Source organism: Helianthus annuus, chromosome 3, assembly GCF_002127325.2.
Source record: "Helianthus annuus cultivar XRQ/B chromosome 3, HanXRQr2.0-SUNRISE, whole genome shotgun sequence".
Lineage (NCBI taxonomy): Eukaryota > Viridiplantae > Streptophyta > Magnoliopsida > Asterales > Asteraceae > Helianthus > Helianthus annuus.
Window position 1 is genome coordinate 55068116 of NC_035435.2, and position 26258 is coordinate 55094373.

Here is a 26258-nt window from a genome sequence, read left to right on the forward strand (position 1 = left end):
TCATTCCGAAAATTTTAGGGCTAGTGCAGAATTACTTGGGTGTCTTAATTAGGGTTTTCTTATTGACTAATTATTGTCCTAATTATTAATTTTAGTGGCAGTTGTTACAATGGGTATTCCATTAATTTCACTATAAAACATAATCTTGAAAACATACTACTAAAAAGCTATAAACTTTGCAATCCAATCAAAAATTAAAACAAGTTGGAACAACTAAAACAACAAAAGACCCACTAAAAATCAAATCTTTTTATCAATTGTCAAAATCAAGAAACACTTATCATAACCTTTTTGTTACAAATTTTGGGTTTTATCCAATTAATTAATTGAGCTTAAGATCATGTAAACCCATCTAAAAAATCCCACAAAAAATAAATAAATAACAGATAGAAAGCTTACAGATTGCAGCCTAGATGCGCCTGCCTACCATGGACTGCAATGAATGTTTCATGTGTTCCGATCAAGAATCTTTAGCCGTAGGCGCTGAGTTGCTGGTGTTTGGTAATGCATAGGATATATAAATAAGTCACAGGAACAAGAATCATACCTTCTGTAGAAGTTCTGTTCTTCGATTCAGACTTTGACTTTGATGGAATAATGTATAAGGGTGAATAATATTCAATCAAAACCCTAATTAGTGGAGAGGCCGGTTATGTGAGTTAATTGTGGATAAAATATGGCGCCATAAATAAAAATAATCACGCTCAAAATTTCATGGTCACTAATATGGTGGCATTTCAACCCTAGCAATTCTAAATAGAGCGGACTTGATAAAAAATGGTCTGCCATATTAAATTATAATGTTGCTACCGCTCTCCCGGTCACAATTAGGAGAATCTGGCCCACGAATTTTGTTTGGCACGATTTTAAGACCAAATATAAAATAAGGGCAATTTCTTTGCCACGAATTTGTGATGGGAAATAAATGGTGGCAAAATTTGCTACCGCTTATCTACCGTGACCTATAAGCACGTTAATTTGCTAGTTTGCTACCTTCTTTTTTTCGGTAGCAAAACTTTGGTAACAATTGCCAAATTTTCTAGTAGTGACTTCTTGTGTTTTGATTTATCATTTGATGGTTGTATTTAACTACTTATATCCAATGTTTAAGGATAACAATATTTTTATTTTTTTATTTTCAAGTTAAATGTTCGTTTGCATTCTTTTTTATTTGCTTGCGTTCGCTTGCGCTCGTTTGTGTTCGAGATCGGTGTTCACGAACTATTCGTGAACAACTGAATTTCCTTAACGAACGAACATGAACATAAACTTATGTTCGGTATGCGTTTTGTTCGTGGTCGTTCGGTTCGTTTACAGCCCTATCTAGGACTTTTACATAAGTAGAGCCTATTTGATCAATTCGTTAATAGTAAACTCTTACAACATGTTCGTTATTATTTATTTTTGATCAACTCGTTAATAGTAAACTCTTACAACATGTTCGTTATTATTTATTTATTACAAGTTGGGAATTATATTGCTTGTAGAGTACAATTGTTATAAAGACGAAATTACATTTTCTTTGACTACATTACAATATTTAAACAATCCATATGGCGTATTCTTATTTGAGATATACAGTTATTTGACTTTTACATGTATAAAGGCTAGTCGATTAATGTAGGACACCGTTCACAAAATAAATAAAATAGTAAATTCTATTAATAATATTCTGATTACAATACATAAAGAAGAACAAACGTAAACTGAGAGAAATTACAATACAAGAAATTTAAATTAAACTAAGAACAAATTACAAGGAAAATAAGGAATAAAACGAAAACCAAAGGTGACTGAGGCACGTGAAGATCACGCTTCCCTTAAAACAGATTTCGGGCCACCCAGGTGAACCCGTCTGTTTCCCAGGGTACAACAGCATAAGCAGATTGTACTGCCGGGATTAGCCTAGCACCTGAAACAATACCTGAAACAAGAGTGCGTAGAGATCCAAAATTCGGAAATTCGTTAGAAGCTGTGTTTGTTGTATGAACCATACGAGTTTCAGACTCTCGTGTCTCTAAAAAACCAAGCACCAACAAAGCACCAAGCTTTGTATATAACCACCCCCTAGAATTCGAAAAGTCAGTTTCTATTGAATACCAAATTCAATAACAATAAATTCTAAGACTTAATCATTTTCAGTTAGGAACTTGAATAGTCTAGAACTTGAATAGTCTATATTGAATACAAAATTCAATAAGAATAAATTCTGAGACTTAACTATTTTTCAGTTAGGAACTTGAATAGTCTCTAGTTGACCACAAGCCAAGACACATCTAAAAAATACTAAAGGCGGCTCCAAGCGGCTCGCGGCGATGCGAGCGTGCGAAGTGCAAAGTGCGCCATCAAAGCGCTACATTGCGCCCATCGCCCTCGTCCCGGTCCCGGTCCCGAGCCCGTGCCCGTGCCCGGGCCCGGGTCGGGTGCTTCGCACCCTCCTGGCTACCACTGGGTGTGAGTTGTCATACAAGAATACATTCCCACATGTTTATGGTTCCAACACACAAAACTTAATGCACAAGATCTCTCATTCATCTTGGCTTAATTATTAAATAATCATTATATTAACAACTAATATATATTATTTATAAAATTTCCAACAATCCCCCACATGAATGGAGATCGTCCCATACACTCAAGTGTCATGATAAAATTTCAGCGGTTAAGTAATGCAGGATAGGTAGGTTTCCCTTTGAACCCTCCTTTGTGACATATACTTAGTCTCCTAGTGGTTAGTAGACGCGATGTCCTTGAACCAACCCCTTTTTACGTAGACGTTATTACACATCACACATTACTCTTCCTGGTCTGGCTAACCCCTCATAGTTGTGTCCGTTATGGTCATGGAACACCATCCTGGTTCTGCGAGAGCTCTAGGAATTGTGCCCCCAATTCCATTTGAAGCGACCCCACTTCTCTCTAACATAGGTGATTTACAAATCATTAAAAGCCATATGCTTAACCTCTCTTTATATCACTGATTTTAATTAGGAATGGACTAGGAAGTTTGTAACTCCCTTTGTATGTTGAGGTTCTCCCCCACAGTGATCCCAGTTCGTACAGTTAGGTGGTCCTATTGAGCCTAGATCATGGGATCTCCAATCTTCTAGGATAGGTTTTCCGTTGTACAAATTTACTCCAAGGGCTTTAGACCCATTCCCATCGACGACTTATGTACTACCTCTCTGCTTAAGCCTTTTGTAAGCGGATCCGCAATGTTATCCTTTGACCTCACATAGTCAATCGTGATAACTCCAGTTGAGAGTAGTTGTCGTATCGTGTTATGCCGACGTCGCATGTGCCTTGATCTGCCATTATACATTGCACTTTGAGCTCTACCAATAGCTGATTGGCAATCACAATGTATGCAAATAGCAGTCAAAGGCTTAGGCCATCTTGGAACATATTCCAAGAATTGACGCAACCATTCTGCCTCTTCTCCAGCTTTATCTAACGCGATAAACTCAGATTCCATCGTGGATCTAGCTATAAGAGTTTGTTTGGATGACTTCCAAGATATAGCCGCTCCTCCAAGGGTAAACACATAACCACTAGTAGATCTAGAATCTTTTGTATCAGATATCCAGTTGGCATCACTGAATCCTTCCACAACAGCTGGATTTTGGCCATAATGCAGTCCATAATTTCTCGTGTATCTCAAATACCTTAACAATCTTGTCATACCCTTCCAGTGATCTGAACTAGGATTACTAGTATATCTACTTAGCCTACTCACAGCATATGCTAAGTCTGGTCGAGTACATGACATGAGATACATAAGACTGCCAATGATCCTTGAGTATTCCAATTGAGCAACACTCTCGCCTCTATTTTTTGACAAATGTTGAGAGGTATCAATTGGAGTTTGAGCTACACTCGTGTCCCCAGGATTGAACTTCTCAAGAATCTTATCCACATAATGAGATTGACTTAGCACCAAACCAGTTTGGGTTCTAATGATCTTTACTCCAAGAATCACATCAGCTAGACCCATATCTTTCATGTCAAATCTCGCTTTCAACATGTCTTTAGTAGATCTGATCATCTTATCATCACTCCCAATGATAAGCATATCATCTACATAAAGGCATAAAATCACATAACCCTTAGAAGTGTCTTTCACATAGACACATTTGTCGCATTCATTTATTTTGAAACCACTGTTAAGCATAACTTGGTCAAATTTTTGATGCCATTGTTTTGGAGCTTGCTTCAAGCCATATAATGACTTGACGAGTTTACACACTTTGCCCTCTTGGCCAGGAGCAGAAAAACCCTCTGGTTGCTCCATGTAAATCTCTTCCTCTAATTCCCCATTGAGAAATGCAGTTTTTACATCCATTTGATGTATTTCCAAATTTCTCAAAGCTGCAATTGCAAGCACAAATCTAATTGAGGTTATTCTGGTCACAGGCGAGTATGTGTCAAAATAGTCAAGACCTTCCTTTTGTCTAAACCCTTTGATCACAAGCCTTGCCTTGTACTTGTCGACAGAGCCATCAGCTTTCATCTTTTTCTTGAATATCCATCGATATCCAAGTGGCTTGCACCCTGGTGGAAGATCTACTAGCTCCCAAGTATGATTCTGCAAGATAGAATCAATTTCACTCTTGATGGCTTCTTTCCATTGAGGTCCATCTGAAGAGGTAACTGCTTCTCGATAGGTTTGAGGCACACTCTCAACCATGAATGTAAGAAAGTCAGGCCCGAAGGATTTCTCAGTCCTTTGCCTTTTACTTCTTCTTGGCTCACCCTCTTCAACCTCTAATTGTTCTTGAGTTTCCTCTCGAACAGTCTCATCAACCATTGTTGATGAACTTGCATGATTGGTTGTTGAAGAACTCGCACGAGTTTGTACTAACATTGGAAACTCTTCTTCAAAGTATGTCACATTTCCTGGCCTTGTCTCTATGATAGAGTTCTTGTGCACATCAGGATTCTTGGATTCATATACAAGAAAACGATGTGAGGTACCATTGTTGGCATATCCAATGAAAATACAATCAACAGTTTTTGGCCCTAGTCTAAGTGCCTTGGGGGGTGTAACAATCACCTTAGCCAGGCACCCCCACACTTTCAAGTATTTATAGGATGATTTCTGTCCCCACCACAACTCATGAAGTGTTATGTCCTTATTCTTGAAAGGTATTTTATTTAACAAAAAATTAGCCGACAAAATGGCCTCCCCCCACATGTCCTGGCTCATCCCAGAACTTATCAACATGGCATTCATCATTTCTTTTAGTGTACGATTCTTTCGCTCCGCGATGCCATTTGATTGGGGTGTATAAGGAGGGGTACATTCGTGTATTATGCCACTTTTTGCACATAATTCCCCAAATGGTGAAACATATTCACCTCCTCTATCACTTCTCACACGTTTTATTTTCTTGTTGAGTTGATTCTCAACTTCAGCTTTATACAAGATAAACTTGTCAATTGCTTCATCCTTACTCTTAAGTAAGTAAACATAACAATATCTTGTATTGTCATCGATAAAGGTAATAAAATATTTATTACCACCTCTGGTGGGAATTGATTTTAAGTCACACACATCAGTGTGAATCAGATCAAGGGGTTCAGTTATTCTTTCAACTGATTTGAAGGATGATCTTGTTTGTTTGGCTTCAACACAAGTTTTACATTTTGTTTTAGAGTCAATAGCAAAGGTTGGTATGTAATCTAATTTAATTAAACGACGCATCGATTTAAAATTTACATGACCAAGACGTCCATGCCAAACATTAGGAGACTCAACCAAGTAAGCAGAAGTACTAGCACTTTTATTCATGTTTTTCTTAACAGCCATTACATTTAGTTTAAACATGCCATTTTGGGCATAGCCCTTACCAACAAACATACCCCGCTTAGTCAAAACAAACTTATCACTCTCAAAAACCAAACGAAAACCATGCTTATTAAGCATCCAACCCGACACAAGACTCTTGCGCAGGTCTGGAACATAAAGCACATTCTTCAAAGTGAGCTCTTTCCCAGAAGTCCACTTCAAGATCACATCACCTTCTCCCTTGATATCAGCTGTAGCAGCATTTCCCATGTACAACTTTTCACCTGCCACCTCCTTAAACGTATTAAAGAGGGTCCTGTCTGGGCATACATGGCGGGTTGCCCCAGTATCAACCCACCACCCTTTTGGCTCGTTACCCACCAAATTTACCTCCTCCGCCATGGCAGTGAGGTCTGAAATCATGGCCACTAATGGCATACCATCATCATCAACCATAAGAGCCGCGTCACGTTTAGGCTCTTTGCATTGGTCAGCACGGTGACCAGTTTGACCACAGTTGTAACACTTCCCTTTAAAGGGACCAGCCTTCTTCTTCACACCACCTTTCTTTGGCCCAAGGTCAACACCTTTGTTCTTCCCTTTTCCATTGAACTTGTGGCCTTTGTTACCCTTGTGACCCCTTGAGGATTGACCATGTTCCACAAGGTTCGCTTTTGCAGAAGCTTCAACTTGACCTCCTTTGTGTGCTATTCTGTTGTCTTCTTCAATACGAAGACGAACCACAAGGTCTTCGATAGTCATTTCCTTTCGCTTATGCTTAAGGTAATTCTTGAAGTCCACCCAACTAGGAGGCAATTTTTCAACAATTGCTGCCACTTGGAATGTTTCACTCAGATTCATCCCTTCTGACAGAATATCACTAAGAATAATCTGCAGTTCTTGGACTTGACTCATCACTGTTTTTGAATCAATCATTTTATAGTCCAAAAACCTAGCCACAACATACTTTTTAGTACCCGCATCCTCAGTCTTGTATTTCCGTTCCAAAGACTCCCATAACTCTTTGGCAGTTGGAACCTTGAGATACACGTTATACAAGGCGTCTGATAGGCCATTCAACACATAGTTGCGGCATAGGTACTCAGAGTGTTTCCAAGCATCAATAGCATTCACAGATTGGACATCAGATGTCCCTTCTGCGAGAACAGGAGGAGACTCTGTCAAAAACCTCGCAAGGTTTAGAGTGGTCAGATAGAACAACATCTTTTGTTGCCATCTCTTAAAATTCAAACCAGTAAACTTCTCTGGTTTTTCAGCATGGTTAGCAACTGCTTGAGCCGCTTGGGTACCAACTAATGGTCCCATGGTAGTGGATGTGGATCCAACAGTGGTTGATGTGGTTGCTGCGACAGTAGCCATTTCTCAAACAAGAGCAGAAATTCAGTCAGTTTAAGGCAGAAACAAATTGGTTTACAGAAAACCAAAACCAACTACAAAAGTTTGATAATAAACAAAAACAAACTGTTTATAAAATTTTTAAAACCAAAATAGTGAACGGGTTTAAAAATCTGTTTTAAGCTTGTAGGACACCGTTCACAAAATAAATAAAATAGTAAATTCTATTAATAATATTCTGATTACAATACATAAAGAAGAACAAACGTAAACTGAGAGAAATTACAATACAAGAAATTTAAATTAAACTAAGAACAAATTACAAGGAAAATAAGGAATAAAACGAAAACCAAAGGTGACTGAGGCACGTGAAGATCACGCTTCCCTTAAAACAGATTTCGGGCCACCCAGGTGAACCCGTCTGTTTCCCAGGGTACAACAGCCTAAGCAGATTGTACTGCCGGGATTAGCCTAGCACCTGAAACAATACCTGAAACAAGAGTGCGTAGAGATCCAAAATTCGGAAATTCGTTAGAAGCTGTGTTTGTTGTATGAACCATACGAGTTTCAGACTCTCGTGTCTCTAAAAAACCAAGCACCAACAAAGCACCAAGCTTTGTATATAACCACCCCCTAGAATTCGAAAAGTCAGTTTCTATTGAATACCAAATTCAATAACAATAAATTCTAAGACTTAATCTTTTTCAGTTAGGAACTTGAATAGTCTAGAACTTGAATAGTCTATATTGAATACAAAATTCAATAAGAATAAATTCTGAGACTTAACTATTTTTCAGTTAGGAACTTGAATAGTCTCTAGTTGACCACAAGCCAAGACACATCTAAAAAATACTAAAGGCGGCTCCAAGCGGCTCGCGGCGATGCGAGCGTGCGAAGTGCAAAGTGCGCCATCAAAGCGCTACATTGCGCCCATCGCCCTCGTCCCGGTCCCGGTCCCGAGCCCGTGCCCGTGCCCGGGCCCGGGTCGTGTGCTTCGCACCCTCCTGGCTACCACTGGGTGTGAGTTGTCATACAAGAATACATTCCCACATGTTTATGGTTCCAACACACAAAACTTAATGCACAAGATCTCTCATTCATCTTGGCTTAATTATTAAATAATCATTATATTAACAACTAATATATATTATTTATAAAATTTCCAACAATTAACTCCACCATCCATTGCCACCTTCATTGTCTAGTAACGAGAAAAAGATATGCCTCTTGTAAAGCTACTAATTCTCATTTTGTTAGCCTCCCTTTATCGTGATGTGTTATTCCAAGGATACACTTCACGTTACAATACCTCAGCTATGCCCATAACGAAGGATGCCAAAACATCTCTTCACACTTTATTTAACTATTCCCTCATTGACCTCGATGCCCCTTTCACTTGGCAAGATTGTGTTATACATAACGGTCCTGTTGCTTGTGGGTTAGAAGAAGGGTGCAGGTTTCCGGTACAATGTGACACAACTTTTTGCAAAGAAGCACACTCTTATAACAACCCTAAATGTCCTTCACTCAATATTACATCCAAATACGGTTGCAAAATATGTGCATTCACCCCATTGAATCCCATCTCAAAGTCTTGCAAGTTATCACAACTAACCACCATTTTGATGACATTTTGGGGAACTGATGGTCACAGCCCTAGTTCATCTGCTCATTATCCAATATATGGCTTTGGGTCAGAGTTTGTAGTATCATGTGCACCTTCATCCTTGTTGAAATCACTTCCTGAAGGTGCCCATAGTGTTGAAGCCTTTTCATGGTCCACTTTAGCTTTACCACGTCAAGTTCAAAATATTATTCCTAATGTGGCAGATAAATTTGCACTTTGTCTATCAAGCTCCTCAAAGGCTCCTGGGGTGACATTTTTAGGTGAAGGGCCTTTTTATTTTACCTCTTTTCCAAATCTTGATCTTAGAAGCATTCTTTCTTACACTCCAATGATAAGAAAGCATAACACATCCCTTGGGTATTATATTAGAATCAATAGGATTTCAATCAATGGGATTTCGATTCCTTTACAATCACTAAAAAGTGGTTCTGTGAAGCTTAGTACCGTCGTCCCATACACCAAACTCAGAAGTGATATTTATAAAGCACTTGTTTATAGTTTTGCAATGGCTACAAAGAGCATTCCTAGAATGAAATCCGTTCAACCCTTTAGTTTTTGTCTAAAATCTAGTGCTGTCGGGTCTGTTGAGAAAGGTTTTCGTGTTCCTAAGATTGGGCTTGAAACGGAAAGTGGGAAAATATGGACAATTTCTGGTGACAACTCGATGAAGCGCGTTGGGAATGGCACCGTGTGTCTTGCATTTATCGATGGCGGTTTGAAAATGAAAGATGTCATTGTAATTGGGATGTATCAGATGGAGAACAATTTCTTGTTCTTCGATTTGGGGAATCAAAAGTTGGGGTTCAGCTCTTCCTTATTAGCTCGAGGAACCTCTTGTAGCAGCTTCAACTTCACCTATGTTCCAGAATATTGAGTTGATATCTAAAATGCTATTTGAAGTAATAGAATAAAGAAGACATGTTACCTTATGCTTTGAGTTTCGTAGCTAATTAGTTTATATTTAATCTCCCATGCATTTTCAATTTGATAGTAATTGTGATTTGTATCATGTATTTTTTTTTGAACGGTTAACGGTTCACTCCCCTTAAGAAATTCGCCCGCACTGCGGGTTCGAATCCCAGGCCCCCCCTAAGGTCCAGCCGCACTGGATTTACCCAATATTTGTATCATGTATGGTTCTCATTATTTAATGTTTCAATTTCTCTATTCACGAGTTTGGAAGTGTCTTACTTTCTGTTTGGTAGAAATAAACTATTTTGTAACGGCCAAACTTCTATTGATAAAAATAGAAAACCGGTCCAGTAAATAATTGGAACCTGAACTTATAATATTACATCTCGAGTATTAAAGACACACCATCTATCTCAATCAAGATTAGCATACTTTAATCTATTAGTAAACCAAAGAAAAGTAGTTTCTTTGATAAGGTCCGCCGTTCGATTGAAGTTGATAGAGTTATCATTGAAAGTCTTCTCGTTTCTCGCATTATAAATCTCCCATGCCGTGACATTCACTACAAGAAAAAACCCCTATAGGGACGACACCTATAGGGACAACAAAAGTTCTCTCTATAAATCACCCTATAGAAACGACATGTCGTCTCTATAGGGTTTTCGTGCCTTTTAAGATAGGCTACCTTATAGAGACGACATATCCTCTCTGTAAGGTGAAAATTTTTTTTTTTTTTTGCTTTTTTTTGTTGAACTGGAAACTTTAAAAAACATTTTAACTTATAGAGACGACATGTTGTCTTTATAACTTTAAATATTTTTCTTTTAATTTAATTTTATTAATGATCAATATTTATGAAAATTAAAATAAAACTAAAAAATAAAGTTTAACTTATAGAGACGACAAGTCGTCTCTAAAATGTTTGACTAGTCAAAAAATTATTTTAATTTAGGCCGCATAATTTCCCACCATTCCAAATTTGTCGTGGAAAAAAAGTCTAACCTATAGAAAGGACATATCGTCTCTATAGGGGAACATAATTTTGTTTTGTTTTTTTAGTTTTGGTTAATAAATAATTTATTCTTGTTTTTTAACTAAAAAATATATATTTAACCCTATAGAGACTACATGTCGTCTCTAAAAGGTTTGAAATAAAAATTTTAAAAAATAATTAAACCAACCTATAGAAAGGATGTATCGTCTCTATAGGACATATCGACTTCTACCTGGTAATCGTGGTGATAGTAGTGGCAGACGTGATTATAGGGGTCATAGTAGTGGTAGTCGTGATTGTAGTGGCAGTCGTGATGGTAGTGGTGATGATGAAAATGATGATTAGCTACTTAGTTTAGTTTGTGTTATGTTGGTATATGATTTAGATTACTTTGTTTTGTAATACATGTTTAATCTATGATATTTAGTTGTGCAGTTTTGTTTAACATGTGTTAACAGGTTTAAATTTGTTTAATTATTGGTATTTTTTTGTTTAAAAATCTGGAGAAACAAAATTTTTAATATTTTATTTTTTTATTTTTTCAGACTTTTAGAGAGGACATGTCGTCTCTGTAGCTAAAAACAATATTTGACATTTTTTTCAAAGAATATCCTATAGAAACGAAAAGTCCTCTCTATAGATGAAATGATTAAATTGTTTTATTTAAAGCAAATTCTAAAGAAACGACAAGTCGTTTCTGTTGGTGAAAAGGGTGAAATTATTTTATCTATACTAAAATCCTATAGAGACAACAAGTCGTCTCTATAGGTAAAAATCTGTTTTTTTTTTTATAAAGAAAAACCTATAGAAAGGATAAGTCGTCTCTATAGGTGAAAATATTTTTAATTTTTTTATAAAGAAAAACCTATAGAGACAGAGCTTAAATGTTTTTAAAAGATAACATATAGAGACGACATATCGTCTCTATAGGGTTAAAAAAATATTACAAATAAACATTTCTTTTATTTAGTAAATATTTCTTTTATTTAGTAAATATTAAGTTTGATTTTTAATTTTTTTTGCACAAACTTATAGGGACGACATGTCGTTTCTAAAAACTATTCTATAGCAATGACACCTATAGAGACGACTTTTGTAGCCTATAGAGACGAGGCTGTAGAGACAAATTTTATAGAGACGATATGTCGTCTCTATAGGTGAAAAAGGCCTATAGAGACAACATGTCCTCTCTATAGGCTGAAAAAAATGTCCTCTCTGTAAGGTTTTTTTCTTGTAGTAATTATACTTTAAAATAACCTTTGTGTTAACAAATTATGATTTGATTTGGCTCGAATTAGTTGGCCCATATCGGTACTCAAGGCAAAAGAGAAACGACAACATACATTGGCACCAATTTAAAAATCTATTAGAGCGTTAATTTTTTTAACTAAAGCGGTTCGCTATATAACTAGATCAAAAAACACTTAAGCACCGCAATAGATAATACTTAACTTGAAATTCGCTAACTACCTTTTTCTTTATTAGATAAACTCCGGTGATAACTCAATCATATATTTTAATACATCTTTTAACTTTTCGAAAAACGCCGTTACATAAAACCTAACAATTTAAATCGGTGGAAACCCTTTGGAAAACATCATGGTTGCAGAAGTCGCTAGGCGTTAGGCGGAGGGAACTCGAACATGTTAAATTATAAAGAAATTAGTTTTCCGGAGATTATATATATGTCAAATATATAAGTTTACTAATATTTATACATTCAACAAATGATTTTGTCTTTCTTTTATTGTTTATGTCTTATAAGGAGTCTATCACATTTTATGCTAGCTTGTGGTATAAGTTCGCATTGGCCTTTGTCTATGTTGTATGAATTCACGTTTTTATTTTATGATTTTTCCGGTTTTGGTTATCATTTGTTTACTACTTACCACGATTTTACGACTTTTGCGTCCGCAACTCGGGGGGGTCAACATCAGTACCGGTACTACATTTGTTTTTATGGTTTTGATCGACTTGGCGGTATAAAATTCGTTGAACACAAAGTTGTATTCGCAATAAAATATTTGTTTGGGAGTCGTAAGCTTTATCGAGTGTAGGTACCATATCTGTAGCATAATGAACCGAACCAATACCAATGGAACAACACTAATACCAGTACATGTACTTGTTTTTATGGTTTTCATTCATTGTAAAACACATGGCGATTGCTATGCCGAGTGTAATGAACCGAACTGATACTGACTGAAAACCCGCCGTGAAGCACGAAGAAGTCTAACTAGTTTATAACAAAATACGTGAATGTCAATATAAACAAAAAATACATACTCAAAGAGAAAAATATTTCAAGAATTGAAATTCATCCTTCGAAAAATGATATTCATTCTTCAATATGGTAGACATAGGAACTTATGTTTTTGTTTTTTTTTTTAACTCAAATTCGGTCTAAGTTAACCAACTAGATCTGATTCTTGCCAAGATTCACCGCATTTGATGGATTCCGAGTAATTAGGCGGAGTTGAAGAAAGTCGCCTCGAAAGTCTATCTTGTAGCGACTACTCGGCCTCCGAGACCTTGTTTTACAACGTTGGAAATTATCATCATATAAAATCTAACAATTTACATCGGTGGAAACCAAATGGTTAATTTTAATACATCTTTTATAATCTACCGTTGATAGATTAAAACAACAGTTCTAATTAAATCATAAAAACTTTTAAAACAATTTAGAAAACACTAAAATAGTGGTTCTAATTAAATCGTCAATAATCTTTGAAAATAATTTGGAAAAGACAAAAACTTAACAATTTACACCGGTGGAAACCACCGGTTGATTATATTACATCTTTTACCACCCGTAGGGGTTACACAATTGTATAAAGTATAACAATTTACATTGGTACAAACAAACCGACTTATTTAATTACGGTTTGAACGACTTTGACTTGGCGTCACTTGAACAGTCATGGGCACTGACAACACTGTGTCAGTGTTGCCTGGTGATATTCGATCAGTGTTGCCCCCGACACTTGTGTTCGCTGAATGTCTCCAATCATCGTTCTTTGTCAGATATGGACTTCCATCATAGATGCACCGACGACACCGAGATGTTATCGGGATATGCACTAGCAACACTAAGATATCACTGGGTTGTGCCTACGTGATACTTAGATGTCATTGGCATAACCGAAACATTATAGACACATCATGTAACATTCCGTATTTTCATACTTCTATTTTTAGAAAGCTTGTATTCTTATTTCATTTGAAAATCGTATTTTATGTCAACCATATTTAAACATACATGCATAATACGTAATCAATTGCGAAATACGTATTTTAATTAAAAAAACCGAGACATACATCGATATTATATTTTCTTGGAATCACATTCATACATGTTTCACACTTATAACATGTTTGCATACACCTTTATAGCATAAAATGACCACCAATACAAGTGCAATGACTAAAAATGAAAATTCACCTTCCCAACCACTTCATTAACTTTTAAACCATAATCCCCACTTATAATACAAGCCTCCACCACCTCCTAAACACTTTCCACACTCTTTAATCACTCCCAAACTCTCTAAAATCATCAAGAAATCTTCCACTTTTGGGAAGAAAATTCTAAGTCCAAAAGGTTAGTTTGAGGTTGTTTCTTCATCTTTTTCTTCTTGTTTCTTGCTTTCCTCGTACTTGGACAACCTCTCACCTCGTTAACTCAAAAAGATAAACCTTTTGTTTGGGGTCTCGAACAAGAGGAATCTTTTCAAACTCTAAAGGACTTGCTTTGCAATGCTCCTATCCTAACTCTTCCCAATGGAAATGATTACTTCATTGTCTATTACGATGTTTCCAACCAAGGTCTCGGTTGTGTTCTTATGCAACGAGACAAAGTTATTGCCTACGCATCAAGACAACTCAAAATCCATGAGAAAAACTACACTGCCCATGAGCTTGAACTTGGTGCGGTTGTTTTTACGTTAAAGATTTTGCGACACTACCTTTACGACACCAAGTGTGTGGTCTTCACTGACCATAAGAGCCTCCAACATATCTTTAACCAGCAGGAAATCAACATGCGTTAAAGATGATAGGTAGATTTTCTCAACGACTATGATTGATAAATTCGCTACCAACCTAATAAAGCGAATGTTGTGGCCGGTGCTCTTAGCAGAAAAAACTATATCCAACCCTAAACTACTCATTATTTTCAACTCCATACCGACATTCAATCTCGTATTCGTGAGGCCCAATACTCATCCATCAATGAAAACAATTTGTATGATGAGATGAAGTGTGGTGCCGAAAGTCAACTTGTGACTAAACCTAACGGCATGCTTCACTATCTTGACCGCATTTAGGTTCCAAACCGTGATAACATTCGTGATCTCTTGATGAGCGAAGCACACAAATCCCGATATGTTTGTGATACCACTTTGTTGGCCATCAGAATTACTATCAGCGGAAGTATTGAAACGATTTGAATTCATAATAACAATCTGATATGTTTGTGATTGCAGAGAAAGAAAGTGAAGGGACAATTTGGCGGTTGAAATTGTTTTGGTGCCGGGAAACTGTTCCGGCCAGACATATATATATTATACATAACGGTTATGTCGGATAATTTGGAGGGAACAACCGTTATTGAAACGGTGTCTTCTAATCCTTCACAACCGTTCAAATATTCTTGTTACACACATATAGACATAAGTTTAAATATCCTAAATATAACATACACACTTAAATAGTAATCGAATATTAGGAATTTATGTTTATCACTTCTAACAAAATTGGGGTGCTTTTTTGCTTGATTTAAATTGGGACAAATGCATATGTGCTTATATTGATCTTTATCTTTGTATTTATAACTGTCTTGAGCGGTGCCCATGGTCTACAATGATATCTTTGGTCTGTTTTGTTTCTAGATTAGATAAATGCCAGTAGCATTTTCAACCGCCTTTCTATCAAGCATTATTTTTTGTGAATTTGATACAAGTGTTTTTACAATTTCAGGTTGTTGAATTACTTGAAAATGATGGAATATATGTAGAGGTAATGTTTCTATGACCAAAAATTTATTATCTATTATTTAATAGAAAAATATTATGCTTATTTAAGTGAAAGCTGTGTAATTTTATAGGCTATAGATCTGCGTTCTATTCGACCACTAGGTAAAGCCAATATCAATATTTTAGTTAAAAAACTAACCACTTGGTCACCGTTGAGGAGGGGTTTCTCAACATGGCGTTATAAAAAGAGCATGATGTTAATCTATCTGATGATTATGAAGTTGCATCCAGAGCTATGGCATGTTGTTGGGATCCGAGGATGCTTGCAACTACATTTGTGATGTTGGATTCGTATGATAAAATTATTGATATATTGTATGCTGGCTCTATTAGCATTTGCGCCCTGATTTAGATTTGTCAAGGTAGGGTTTGCATTGTAAAACACACACGAGTCCAACTCTGTGTGTGTGTGTGTGTGTATATATTCTTTTTTAACTATTTCTTTCGGACAGGACATCGATTGTATGCCATTAAAGCGGTTGGATACATGCTTGAAGCTTTGAGGAGAGAGAATAGTGCACTATGTAGACTTTCTATGAACTCCAGAGAGCCAAGGATGCTACAATTAGGTTTTGATCATTAATGTTACCTACTTTGAGTGAACCAAATCCCTCAATCGCTATGTTGAATCAACGAATGGTTAGTTTTCTAAAAATATCCATTATTTTCCTTGTTCATAATATGATAATTGTTATAAACGAGTTGATGTTAACCCGCGCGTTACGGCGGGATGTTGATTATAAATGTTTAGTGTCAATACATGAGATACAAAAATTATAAAGGAAATAAATTCAATCTGTACATAACAAGATGTTAGACAAATACAATCTCATAACCATGCTTGAAATGTTACTAAACCATTCATCGTCATATTTTCACATAGAATAGTTAATCTTAAACCCTTCATAGAGTATTCATATGAGTGTAGAAATAGACAGTTAACATAGGCAAAAAACATTCAATGTATTTATGTGCATAAGTTTTGAAAATTATCATATGGTTATTTCAAGATTAACCATATTTGACGGCAAAAATAAATCATTATTTCTCAATTTGGTTTCAAAAAAGCAGATTGGGGATGTCAAACTAAAATTTGACAAACAATTTTTTTTTTCAAAATTCATATTTGAGAATTAGTCACATATATCGCAAATTTATTGAGGATTAGCAATAAGCATAAAAAAGTAAACCGAATTTGAGATAATTTTATATCACAAAAAATGTTAACCCCCATTCTTTGTTGTTAATACCTTAAATCATACTGCATCAATTATTCAACATCTTTAATTAACAGTGTATTCACATTGAAATGAAGTTTCAATTAATCAAAAAAATAAGAGGTCAAACTTGTTTTGGAGATGGAGCAAAATATATAAGAGAAAACGTACTACCGCCGTAAAAGAGAACCGGTTTCCTATGAAATGCTTGTGTTAATACCCATACATCTGAACCGGGATCACGATAACACGCAAAGGCTGTTGTTTGGTACCAAATATATTAAATCAAGATTTTGTAACCGAGATCATGGTTTCACACTTTCAAACAAAGCCTATTATGTGGTACGAAGCAAATACAATGAATATTTGAAAAGTAAATAGAGTTTAGAAAATCAGATTTCGACAAATAGAATACTAATATTGATGAAAAACCAATTCGAATCGTTTTCTTGTTAATCGTAATGCATGTCTTTAAACATCTTGAAGAAAAACCCATTCAATTCAACACTGAGCATAAAGTTTCAATAAAAAAAAAGATTCGTCAAGAAAATAAGTAGGTTTGACTGTTTGAGTATGGTTTTTTTTCTCGAAGACCAGTAAATTTGTTTTCCAGCGATTAATTTGGCGTGTGAAGATTTGCATATAAACCGAAAGAAACTTTATTGAATCGATTCACAACCAATTGAATGAATCAATTAAATGCAAGATACGAAGAAGAAAATTAAATGCAAAGATACGAAGAAAATTACATAGAAATTCAAGTAAAAAAACATTCAAAGGAACGAATAACAATACTTGCATCAAGTAAAAAAACATTCAAAGGAACGAATAACAATACTTGCATGAAAATGGTGGGCCTTAAGATCATAGAAAACGGTGGAACAGTCTATATAGCGTTCAAATTATGGTGTAATAGAAAACCCTAAAATATTTGATTCAAGAACTTGCCAAAATATGTTGATACTCTGGTTGGTTTAGGAAGTATGATTTTAATATTAAATAACCCTAAAATATTTGATTCAATAAACTGCCTAGCCATTCAAATATGTCAAAGGGAAGTTAAAAGCCATTCAAATATGATGAACGGAAGTGACGTATTGCTTAAGTAAATCACACCGTTTCATATTTTAGATTATATCAATTCAATGGGTGCGTTGTATTGATGACGGTTTATTTTTTGGTTGACTTCTCATGTGACGGTTGACGCATCGGTTTTTTTTTGGGTGCGTCGCACTGAGGACGATGTATGTTTACGAAGAGGTGCGTGTGAAACGGTGCGAAGAGGATAAAAATTAATTGTCTATTGCACGAAAGGGTAGGAGTCAATTGGTGGTGACTCTTAGTTGCTTTTTGTATAGATATATTGTTTACGGAGAGGTGCGTGTGAAACGGTGCGAAGAGGATAAAAATTAATTGTCTTTTACACGAAAGGGTAGGAGTCAATTGGTGGTGACTCTTAGTTGCTTTTTGTATAGATATATAATACGTTTCCTACAGGGACAGAATGTGTCCAGTACAACTATTAAAGCTGCAGAAACTGTTATTTCACATCATGCAACTTATGCTCATCCTTCAGTCTCTCACGTCCAGGCAAGAGAAACTGAAATACATGCCCCTACTGAGCTACATCACGCTCTTGATAAAAAGGTAATGTTTCCATTATAAATCTTAAATAGGTTTTAAATAATGTCCGAGCATACAATGAGCCATTTTTACAAGAAGCTGTTATGTTGGGCCAAAAATGACTTTTTGATGGGTTCATCGAGTTTCCAGTTTGTTCAGGGTGTAATGTTCATTTTGAAAAACCAAGGCATGGATCGTATAATTGCGTCTTCATTTTGAGAATTGAAGTTTCTTCAATAAGAATAAACATTGGAACATTAGTGTATTGATACTTTTGCGTACGATTTTTAATGTAACCGTCAAATCTTGATTAAATAGTTGGTTGTCTGACCTGGAATGTCAAAACTGTTTTTGCTATATGCGCGTAATAATTTGTATTCTACATCTCATGTTTATTTCTTTATCTTCCTTAGGAATATACAAGCAAGAGGGAAATTACGACATTGAAGATCCGGAGACATCCTAATGTTAGATTACATGAGGTAATTTGCCATACAAATGTTTGTTTATTTTCATTTTAATCAAATTGATTATTTTAACTAAATTTGGGCGTTGGAACAACCGCTTTGTAACATCTTTCCAAACCTGTTTCTGTTGGTGAAGCTTAAAAAACAAGTTGGGGAAAAGACCACTACATCAAAGTGGGAGGCACAGGTATCATTTAGAAAAAAAATGCCACAGTCGCCTATCAAATAGTTGAATATCAACAACTTTATCACGTGCTGTAGGACCAACTGTTTAGAGACTAGGAGGATGTGTGGATGTGGAACAACGAGATTGAGCACAAGTTCTCCGTGAACCAATTAAAAAATGATTTTACCTCCGCTTTTCATTTGGATCAGCAGAGTTTCTTAATCCAATGGAACAGTTGGGCGGTGCCAAAATTCAGCATGTTTGGGTGGCGAGCGTTTATGGGGGCCATTCCGAGTATGGATGCGCTGGTGAGCCAGGGTTTATCTTTTTAAGACGACTCATGTCCCATTTGCAGGAGCTATCACGAATAAGTTGACCATTTGCTTTTTTCTTATTCAAATGCCAAAAAGGTGTGGAAACAAGTCACTACATGGTTGCAAATGCCTCTCTTCTGGCATGATTTCAGTTTTTGAGCTGCTGAAGTTTGTTGCTGATATTACGGCCAGCAAAATGAAGAAAAAGGCATGGGAAGCAGTCACTTTATTATAACTATGGAGGCTATGGGTTAATTGGAACGACAAGGTCTTTATAAGGGTTAGGTCCTCCTCTCAAAAGATGTTGGATGAGATTAAAGAAACTAAGTTTTCGTGGATTGTAAATAGAACCAAATGGAGGCACTTGGAGTGGAAAGCTTGGAGCACAATTTTGGTGATCACTTGTTTGTGTAATGTTTTTGCCTTAGGTGTGCTTTGTCTTTTAGGCGTTGTTCGTCTTTTGGCGTTGCCCGTTTCGAGTTGCTCTTAGCTTCCTGCTATGGGTCGGTTGGTTTTTTTTTATAGTATAGTTCCACATTGTCTTTATAAAAGTTTGTTTTTTTTTTCTCCTTTTTATGTCGGACTGAGACATTGAGTGATGCAAGTTCTTGTTTTGTATTATGTTTATTTGGATACATGAAGTTAAAATTATTGGACAAAATGCCATAAATATGTTCTTTAATTGATAATCAATATTGTTTTTATTGTTAAAAAGTTTTATCTTATTTTATTTTAGTTGTTCAAAACAAATATATTTATTTCTATGTTTTAGGAATATATGATATTATACTTGAAGGGCACATATGATACAACATGTAAATAAACGTTAAAACATGGATTGTATCTTATAAACCTTAAAAAATTATACAACATATGACATCTTCAAACCATCTAAAATTAAAAAGAATAATAGAGCTCCAATGTGTTGGGTCCGAAAGAAGATGGAGCGGATGAGTCGGTCAAAATTCCTGAATTAGACATGTTATTTTCATCATGAAAAAATCAACCAATTCAGAATTAGTGCTTTAGATGAGTGAATGATATTTGTAAGTGCAACTATGCATGTTATCAACATTTCAAATCTATACTATATGTCATGTTTGGGATTAAGTTTGGAAACTCCTTATAACTTTTCGCTCATATACACTCACAGTGTCAAACACCTTTTAACTTTTTAAAAACTCAATAAGTTAGTAACTCACTAAAATAAACAATTCTAAACAATAAGAGATGGACATTTTGGGGTACCAAAACAATAAGACCTTTTTCTTTTTTAATTTATAAATACAATCTCTAAAATGAGGGAAAATTGTTCTTTTAAACAATAATTATATTTTAACCTCTAATCGTCACTTCCGCTACATCGCGTGGGTTAGTGAATAATATACCTTGCTCAATCTAGCTTTTCATATTTTAGTTTCTCATATTTGATGTACTGGGGTAAGATCAAATAAAAAGTTTATTTTGTCTAAGTAGGATGAGAAGGAATCTTAACCATTTATTTTTTCAAATCAATGGTTAAGATGAAAGTGTAGGAGAAAGGAGGAGTGCAATGGTATCTTGGAAAATCATATTTATAGACTTTCTCTCTCCATATGCAAGACACATGCATATTTCACCCGCGTTTTTTAAACGTTCATAATTTTTTTATACGACATTATTTTTTTCATAAAAATTTCACCGTAAAATCGAGCATCTTTTTATCTTTAATTTGAGTACCATATTACTATGTAAAATATGAATACTAAAAAAACCACTAAAATGTGTTGTATTTCTATGTTATATAACATTTTTTTGTGCTGCATTTTTGTACTATATTTTTGTGCTGAATTTTTTTGTCTTAAATTTTTTTCTCAATTTTTTGTGCTGGATTTTTTTGTAATACATTTTTTGCTGAATTTTTTTGTGCTATATTTTTTTACTATATTTTTTTGTGCTATATTTTTGTACTAGATTTTTTTGTGCTATATTTTTTTGTACTAGATTTTTTTGTGCTATATTTTTTTGTACTACATTTTTTGTGCTATATTTTTTTGTACTAGATTTTTTGTGCTAAATTTTTTTTATACTAGATTTTTTTGTTGTATTTTTAGAAAACAAAAGGGGTGTCACATGTCATTTTTACTCTTATTTATAAAGACAAAATGCCCTTCGTTGCTACTTATTAGGAGTGCCACATGTAATTATCACAATTCTTCTTAAGCTACTTAAGCAAAATCCACTTTTTAGTGGATTCTTAATAACATTCTAGAGGCAACAATTCCATATCTCTCGAATTATATCTTCAATTATCCATTTTTAACTTTTTTTTTCTTTTACCAAATACCAACATAACAAAGGCCATGAAGTGCGAGTCCCTCTCATATTATTCAGTCTTGTTTTGATAGTCTTTAAGAGATTCAGTCGGGTTTTAACTATTAAAAGTTCTTGTTCTCCTACGGGTTTGCTTTTCAAAATTATGAATCTAAATAATTCTATGACTTCCGCATAAGTGTAACCTATTTGATCAACTCTACACTTTACTAGTGTATCAAACACTTAATAGTATACTTTTTATAACATGCTCATTATTATTTGTTATTACAAGTAGCAAATTATATTGATGGTAGAGTGTACTTGTTTAATGCCAATGGAGTATTATTTAATAATTATAAAACGTAGATAACAATATATTGTCTATCAAATTATTTGACTTTTACATATACAAAAGCTAATGGATTAACTCTACCCTTCATTGCCACCTTCATTGCAAAATATGCATCTTGTAAAGCTACTTTTCACTTTCTTAGCATTCTTCTCTCAATGTGTCTTATCACAAGTTCACAATTCACGTTTTAATACAACAGTTTTGTCCATAAATAAGGATGCCAAAACATCTCTTCCCACTTTATCAGGATATTCCCACATTGACCTCGATGCTCCTTTCGGATGGCAAAATTGTGTTATCAACACTAAGGTTGGTTGTAGGATAGAAGACAGATGCAGATTTCCGGTAAGATGTGACACAACTTTTTGCAAAGAAGCACACTCTTATATCAATCCTACATGCCCTTCTCTCAATATGACAAACAAATATAGCTGCAAAATATGTGCAGTCACCCCATTTAATCCCATCTCAAAGTCTTGCAAGTTATCACAACTGACCACTGATTTGTTGCTAATGGAGGGAACTAATGGTCACAACCCAAGTACAGATAAGTCTACGTATGGAATAGAGTTTGTAGTATCATGTGCACCTTCCTCCTTATTGAGATCATTTTCTCCTTATGTTGGTGGTGTTTCAGCTTTTTCATGGTCCACTTTGGCTTTTCCACGTCAACTTCATAACCATATTGACATGGCAGATAAATTTGCACTTTGTCTACCAAGCTCCTCAAAGGATTCCGGGGTGACATTTTTAGGTGAAGGACCCTTTTATTTTACTTCTTTTCCGAATCTTGATCTCAGAAGCATTCTTTCTTACACTCCAATGGTTAGAGAGGATAAGAAATCACTTGGATATTATATTGGGATCAAGAAGATTTCAATTAAAGGAATATCTATTCCTTTACCATCACTGAAAAGTGGTTCTGTGAAGCTTAGTACTGTCACTCTATACACAACACTTAGAAGTGATATATATGAAGCACTTGTTTCAAGTTTTTCAATGGCTACGAAAAACATTCCTCGACTAAAAGCAGTTCAACCCTTTAGTCTATGTCTAAAATCCAGTGCTGTAGGATCTGTTAGAAAGGGTTTTCATGTTCCTAAGATTGATCTTGAAATGGAAAGTGGGAAAAACTGGACAATCTCTGGTGACAACTCGATGAAGCGTGTTGGGAATGGCACCACTTGTCTAGCATTCATCGATGGTGGCTTAAAAATGAAAGAGGCCATTGTGATTGGGACGTTTCAGATGGAGAACAATTTCTTGTTCTTTGATTTGGGGAATCAAAAGTTGGGGTTCAGCTCTTCCTTGTTATCTCGAGGAACTTCTTGTGGCAGCTTCAACTTTACCTATGTTCTAGAACATTGATTTCATATGATCTCAAATGCTATTTGAAGTGATATAATAAGGAAGACATGTTACCTTATGGCTTGAGTTTCGTATCTAATTAGTTTATATTTAATCTCCCATGCATTTTCAATTTGATAGTAATTGTCATTTGTATCATGTGTTGTTCTCATTATTTGATGTTTCAATTTCTCTATTCACGAGTTTGTAAGTGTCTTACTTTTTGTTTGGTAGAAATAAACTTTTTTTTGGAACGGCGAAACTTTTCTCGATAAAAATAGAAAACTGGGCCAACAAATAACTGGAACCCGAACTTATAACATTACATCTTGAATATTAAAATTTACACCATCTATCCCAATCAAGGTTAGCATACTTTGATCTATTAGTAATCTAAAGAAAAGTATTTTCTTTGATAAGGTCCGCCGTTCGTTTGAAGTTGATAGAGTTATCATTGAAAGTCTTCTCGTTTCTCGCCTTCCAAATCTCTCATGTCGTGACATCATACTTTAAAATAACCTTCGTGTTAACAAACTATGATTTGATTTGGCTCGAATTAGTTGGCCCATATCGGTACTCAAGGCAAATGAGAAACGGCAACATACACTAGCACTAGTAAAAAAAATCTATTAGAGTGTTAATTTTTTTAACTAAAGCGGTTTGCTATATAACTAGATCAAAAAACACTTAAGCATCGCAATAGATAATACTTAACTTGAAATTCGCTAAGAACCTTTTTATTTATTAGATAAAACAGCGGTGATAACTCAATCATATATTTTAATTTATCTTTTAACTTTTTGGAAAACACCGTTACATATAAAACCTAACAATTTAAATCGGTGGAAACCCTTTGGAAAACATTAAGGTTGCAGAAGTCGCTAGGCGTTAGACGGAGGAAACTCGAACATGTTAAATTATAAAGAAATTAGTTTTCCGCAGATTTTATATATGTCAAATATATAAGTTTACTAATATTTATAGTTAGTGCATACGTCTGTCGACTTCGTCTTGTATCGAGTCTTGCATTGCTCATGGCATGAAGATCGAGGAATTAAGATCAAAAGGTTAATTCCGCATGAAGATGCTATTTCCGCTTGAAAGAGTTCAAGTTAACTCCGCACGGAATTAACATATAATTCTGTTTAAATTGTAATATCGCATGAACCATAATTCCGTTTATACATGTTTCGTGCGGAATTAGCATCTCTATATATAGTAGTGTTCCGTGTCAGTTGGTACGAAATTAGGTTGAGGTTCTCCGACGGCGAAGCTCTGTCTAAGTGTCTACAGATCTGTAATCGTCTCAGAATCAATATAAAAGACAGTTTAAGTGAATATCTTGCAGAATTCAACTCATCATGTCTGTTCCCGCCTTTCATTTTGAGTAGAACGCCTCTGATCGACTCGTTCGGGTCCGAAAACGATCCTACATGTGGTATCAGAGCTCAGGAGGAGAGTTCTGTCGATTTCAGCTTGATTTTCTTTCTTCTACACATTCTTTTCTAAATTGAACAAGTTTTCACGGTTGAAATGATCTGAATTTCACATATAACATGCAAAACAGTGTTTTAACAAAGCCTTGAGAGAATTGGACCATAATTCAATCAAAAACTGACAAAATTTATAATTTCGCTTGAAATTCTGTTCGAAAATGATGACATCATCTTAATTCTGTTTGAAAGTGTTCCTTAATCTCGCACGGAATTAACGCATCTGGATAATTTCGTTTGAAAACATAATTAATTCCACACGAAATTAGTGATTCCCTCTAAAATTTTAATTTCGCTTGAACTTGATTTCTATTTCCACACGAAATTAGTTTTCATTGATCAGTTCAAACGAAATTAAGTAATCTCGCTTGAATTTTAATTCCGTTTTGAAGTTGTGTGCAGGTAATCTCGCTTGAGAGTAATCTCGCTTGAAGAGATCCAGTTTGAAAGATAATTCTGTTTGAAAGGACTGTTTTGTGAAATTTTGAAAAACCAAATCATGGAAGAGGAATTTTATAACGCCTTTGCTACCCCTATCACTGTGACTCGGCAGACAATGTTGGAAAACGAAACGGGCACTATTCAAAAACCACCTAAACTCATAAACATCGAGGAGTATAAGGGTTGGGAAGAACGGTTTGAGAACTGGGTACAAGCAAATTATTTGGATGCTTGGGAATGCATTGAAACGAAATACGTTAGACCAACAAATGATGACGAAGAGGTAATTGCTATCAAAGATCTTAGCGCCGAGGAGAAAAAGAAATACAAAAACGAAAAGATGATGATCAGTTTACTGCAACGGGCAGTGAAAGAGGATATCTTGGTCTTATTGCAACACACTGGGAGTGCATATTCGATTTGGAAAGCATTACGATCTAAGTTTGTTGGAAGCCAAGAGATGATCAAAAACAAGAAATCACTTCTGAAAAAAGAGTTTGATTTATTCCGTGGTTTGAAAAATGAGAGCACAAAGCAGATAATTGAAAGATACTGCAATTTGTTAGTAAACATGAAGAGGGTTAGCATCAACAAAGATAATGAAGAGTTGATTGAAAAACTGGCTGATGCATTGCCACATGAGACTTGGGGCACATACTTGATGATGCTAAGAAACAAGAAAGGATTCAACAATCTAACACTGAGCAAGTTTATTGAGAAGCTTGAAGCACAGGAAATGGAACAAATAAAGATTTCAAGAATGAAAGTGTTTGACGGTGAACAAGATATTGGATTGTATTATAAAGCAGGATTAAATGAAAAGACAAACA

General features: G+C 35.3%; 2 protein-coding genes across 2 annotated transcripts; both read left to right on the forward strand.

Moving 5' to 3' along the window:
* Positions 1–8342: 8342 nt before the first annotated feature.
* Positions 8343–9737, forward strand: LOC110929393 (chitinase CLP-like). The gene has a single exon (XM_022172547.2). The coding sequence runs from the start codon at positions 8365–8367 to the stop codon at positions 9643–9645; it is 1281 nt and encodes a 426-aa protein (XP_022028239.1). The 5' UTR covers positions 8343–8364; the 3' UTR covers positions 9646–9737.
* A 12824-nt stretch (positions 9738–22561) lies between these two features.
* On the forward strand, positions 22562–23515 carry LOC110929394 (chitinase CLP). Its single transcript, XM_022172548.2, has one exon. It carries the CDS (start codon positions 22562–22564, stop codon positions 23513–23515), a length of 954 nt encoding a protein of 317 aa, XP_022028240.2.
* The last annotated feature ends 2743 nt before the right edge of the window (positions 23516–26258 follow it).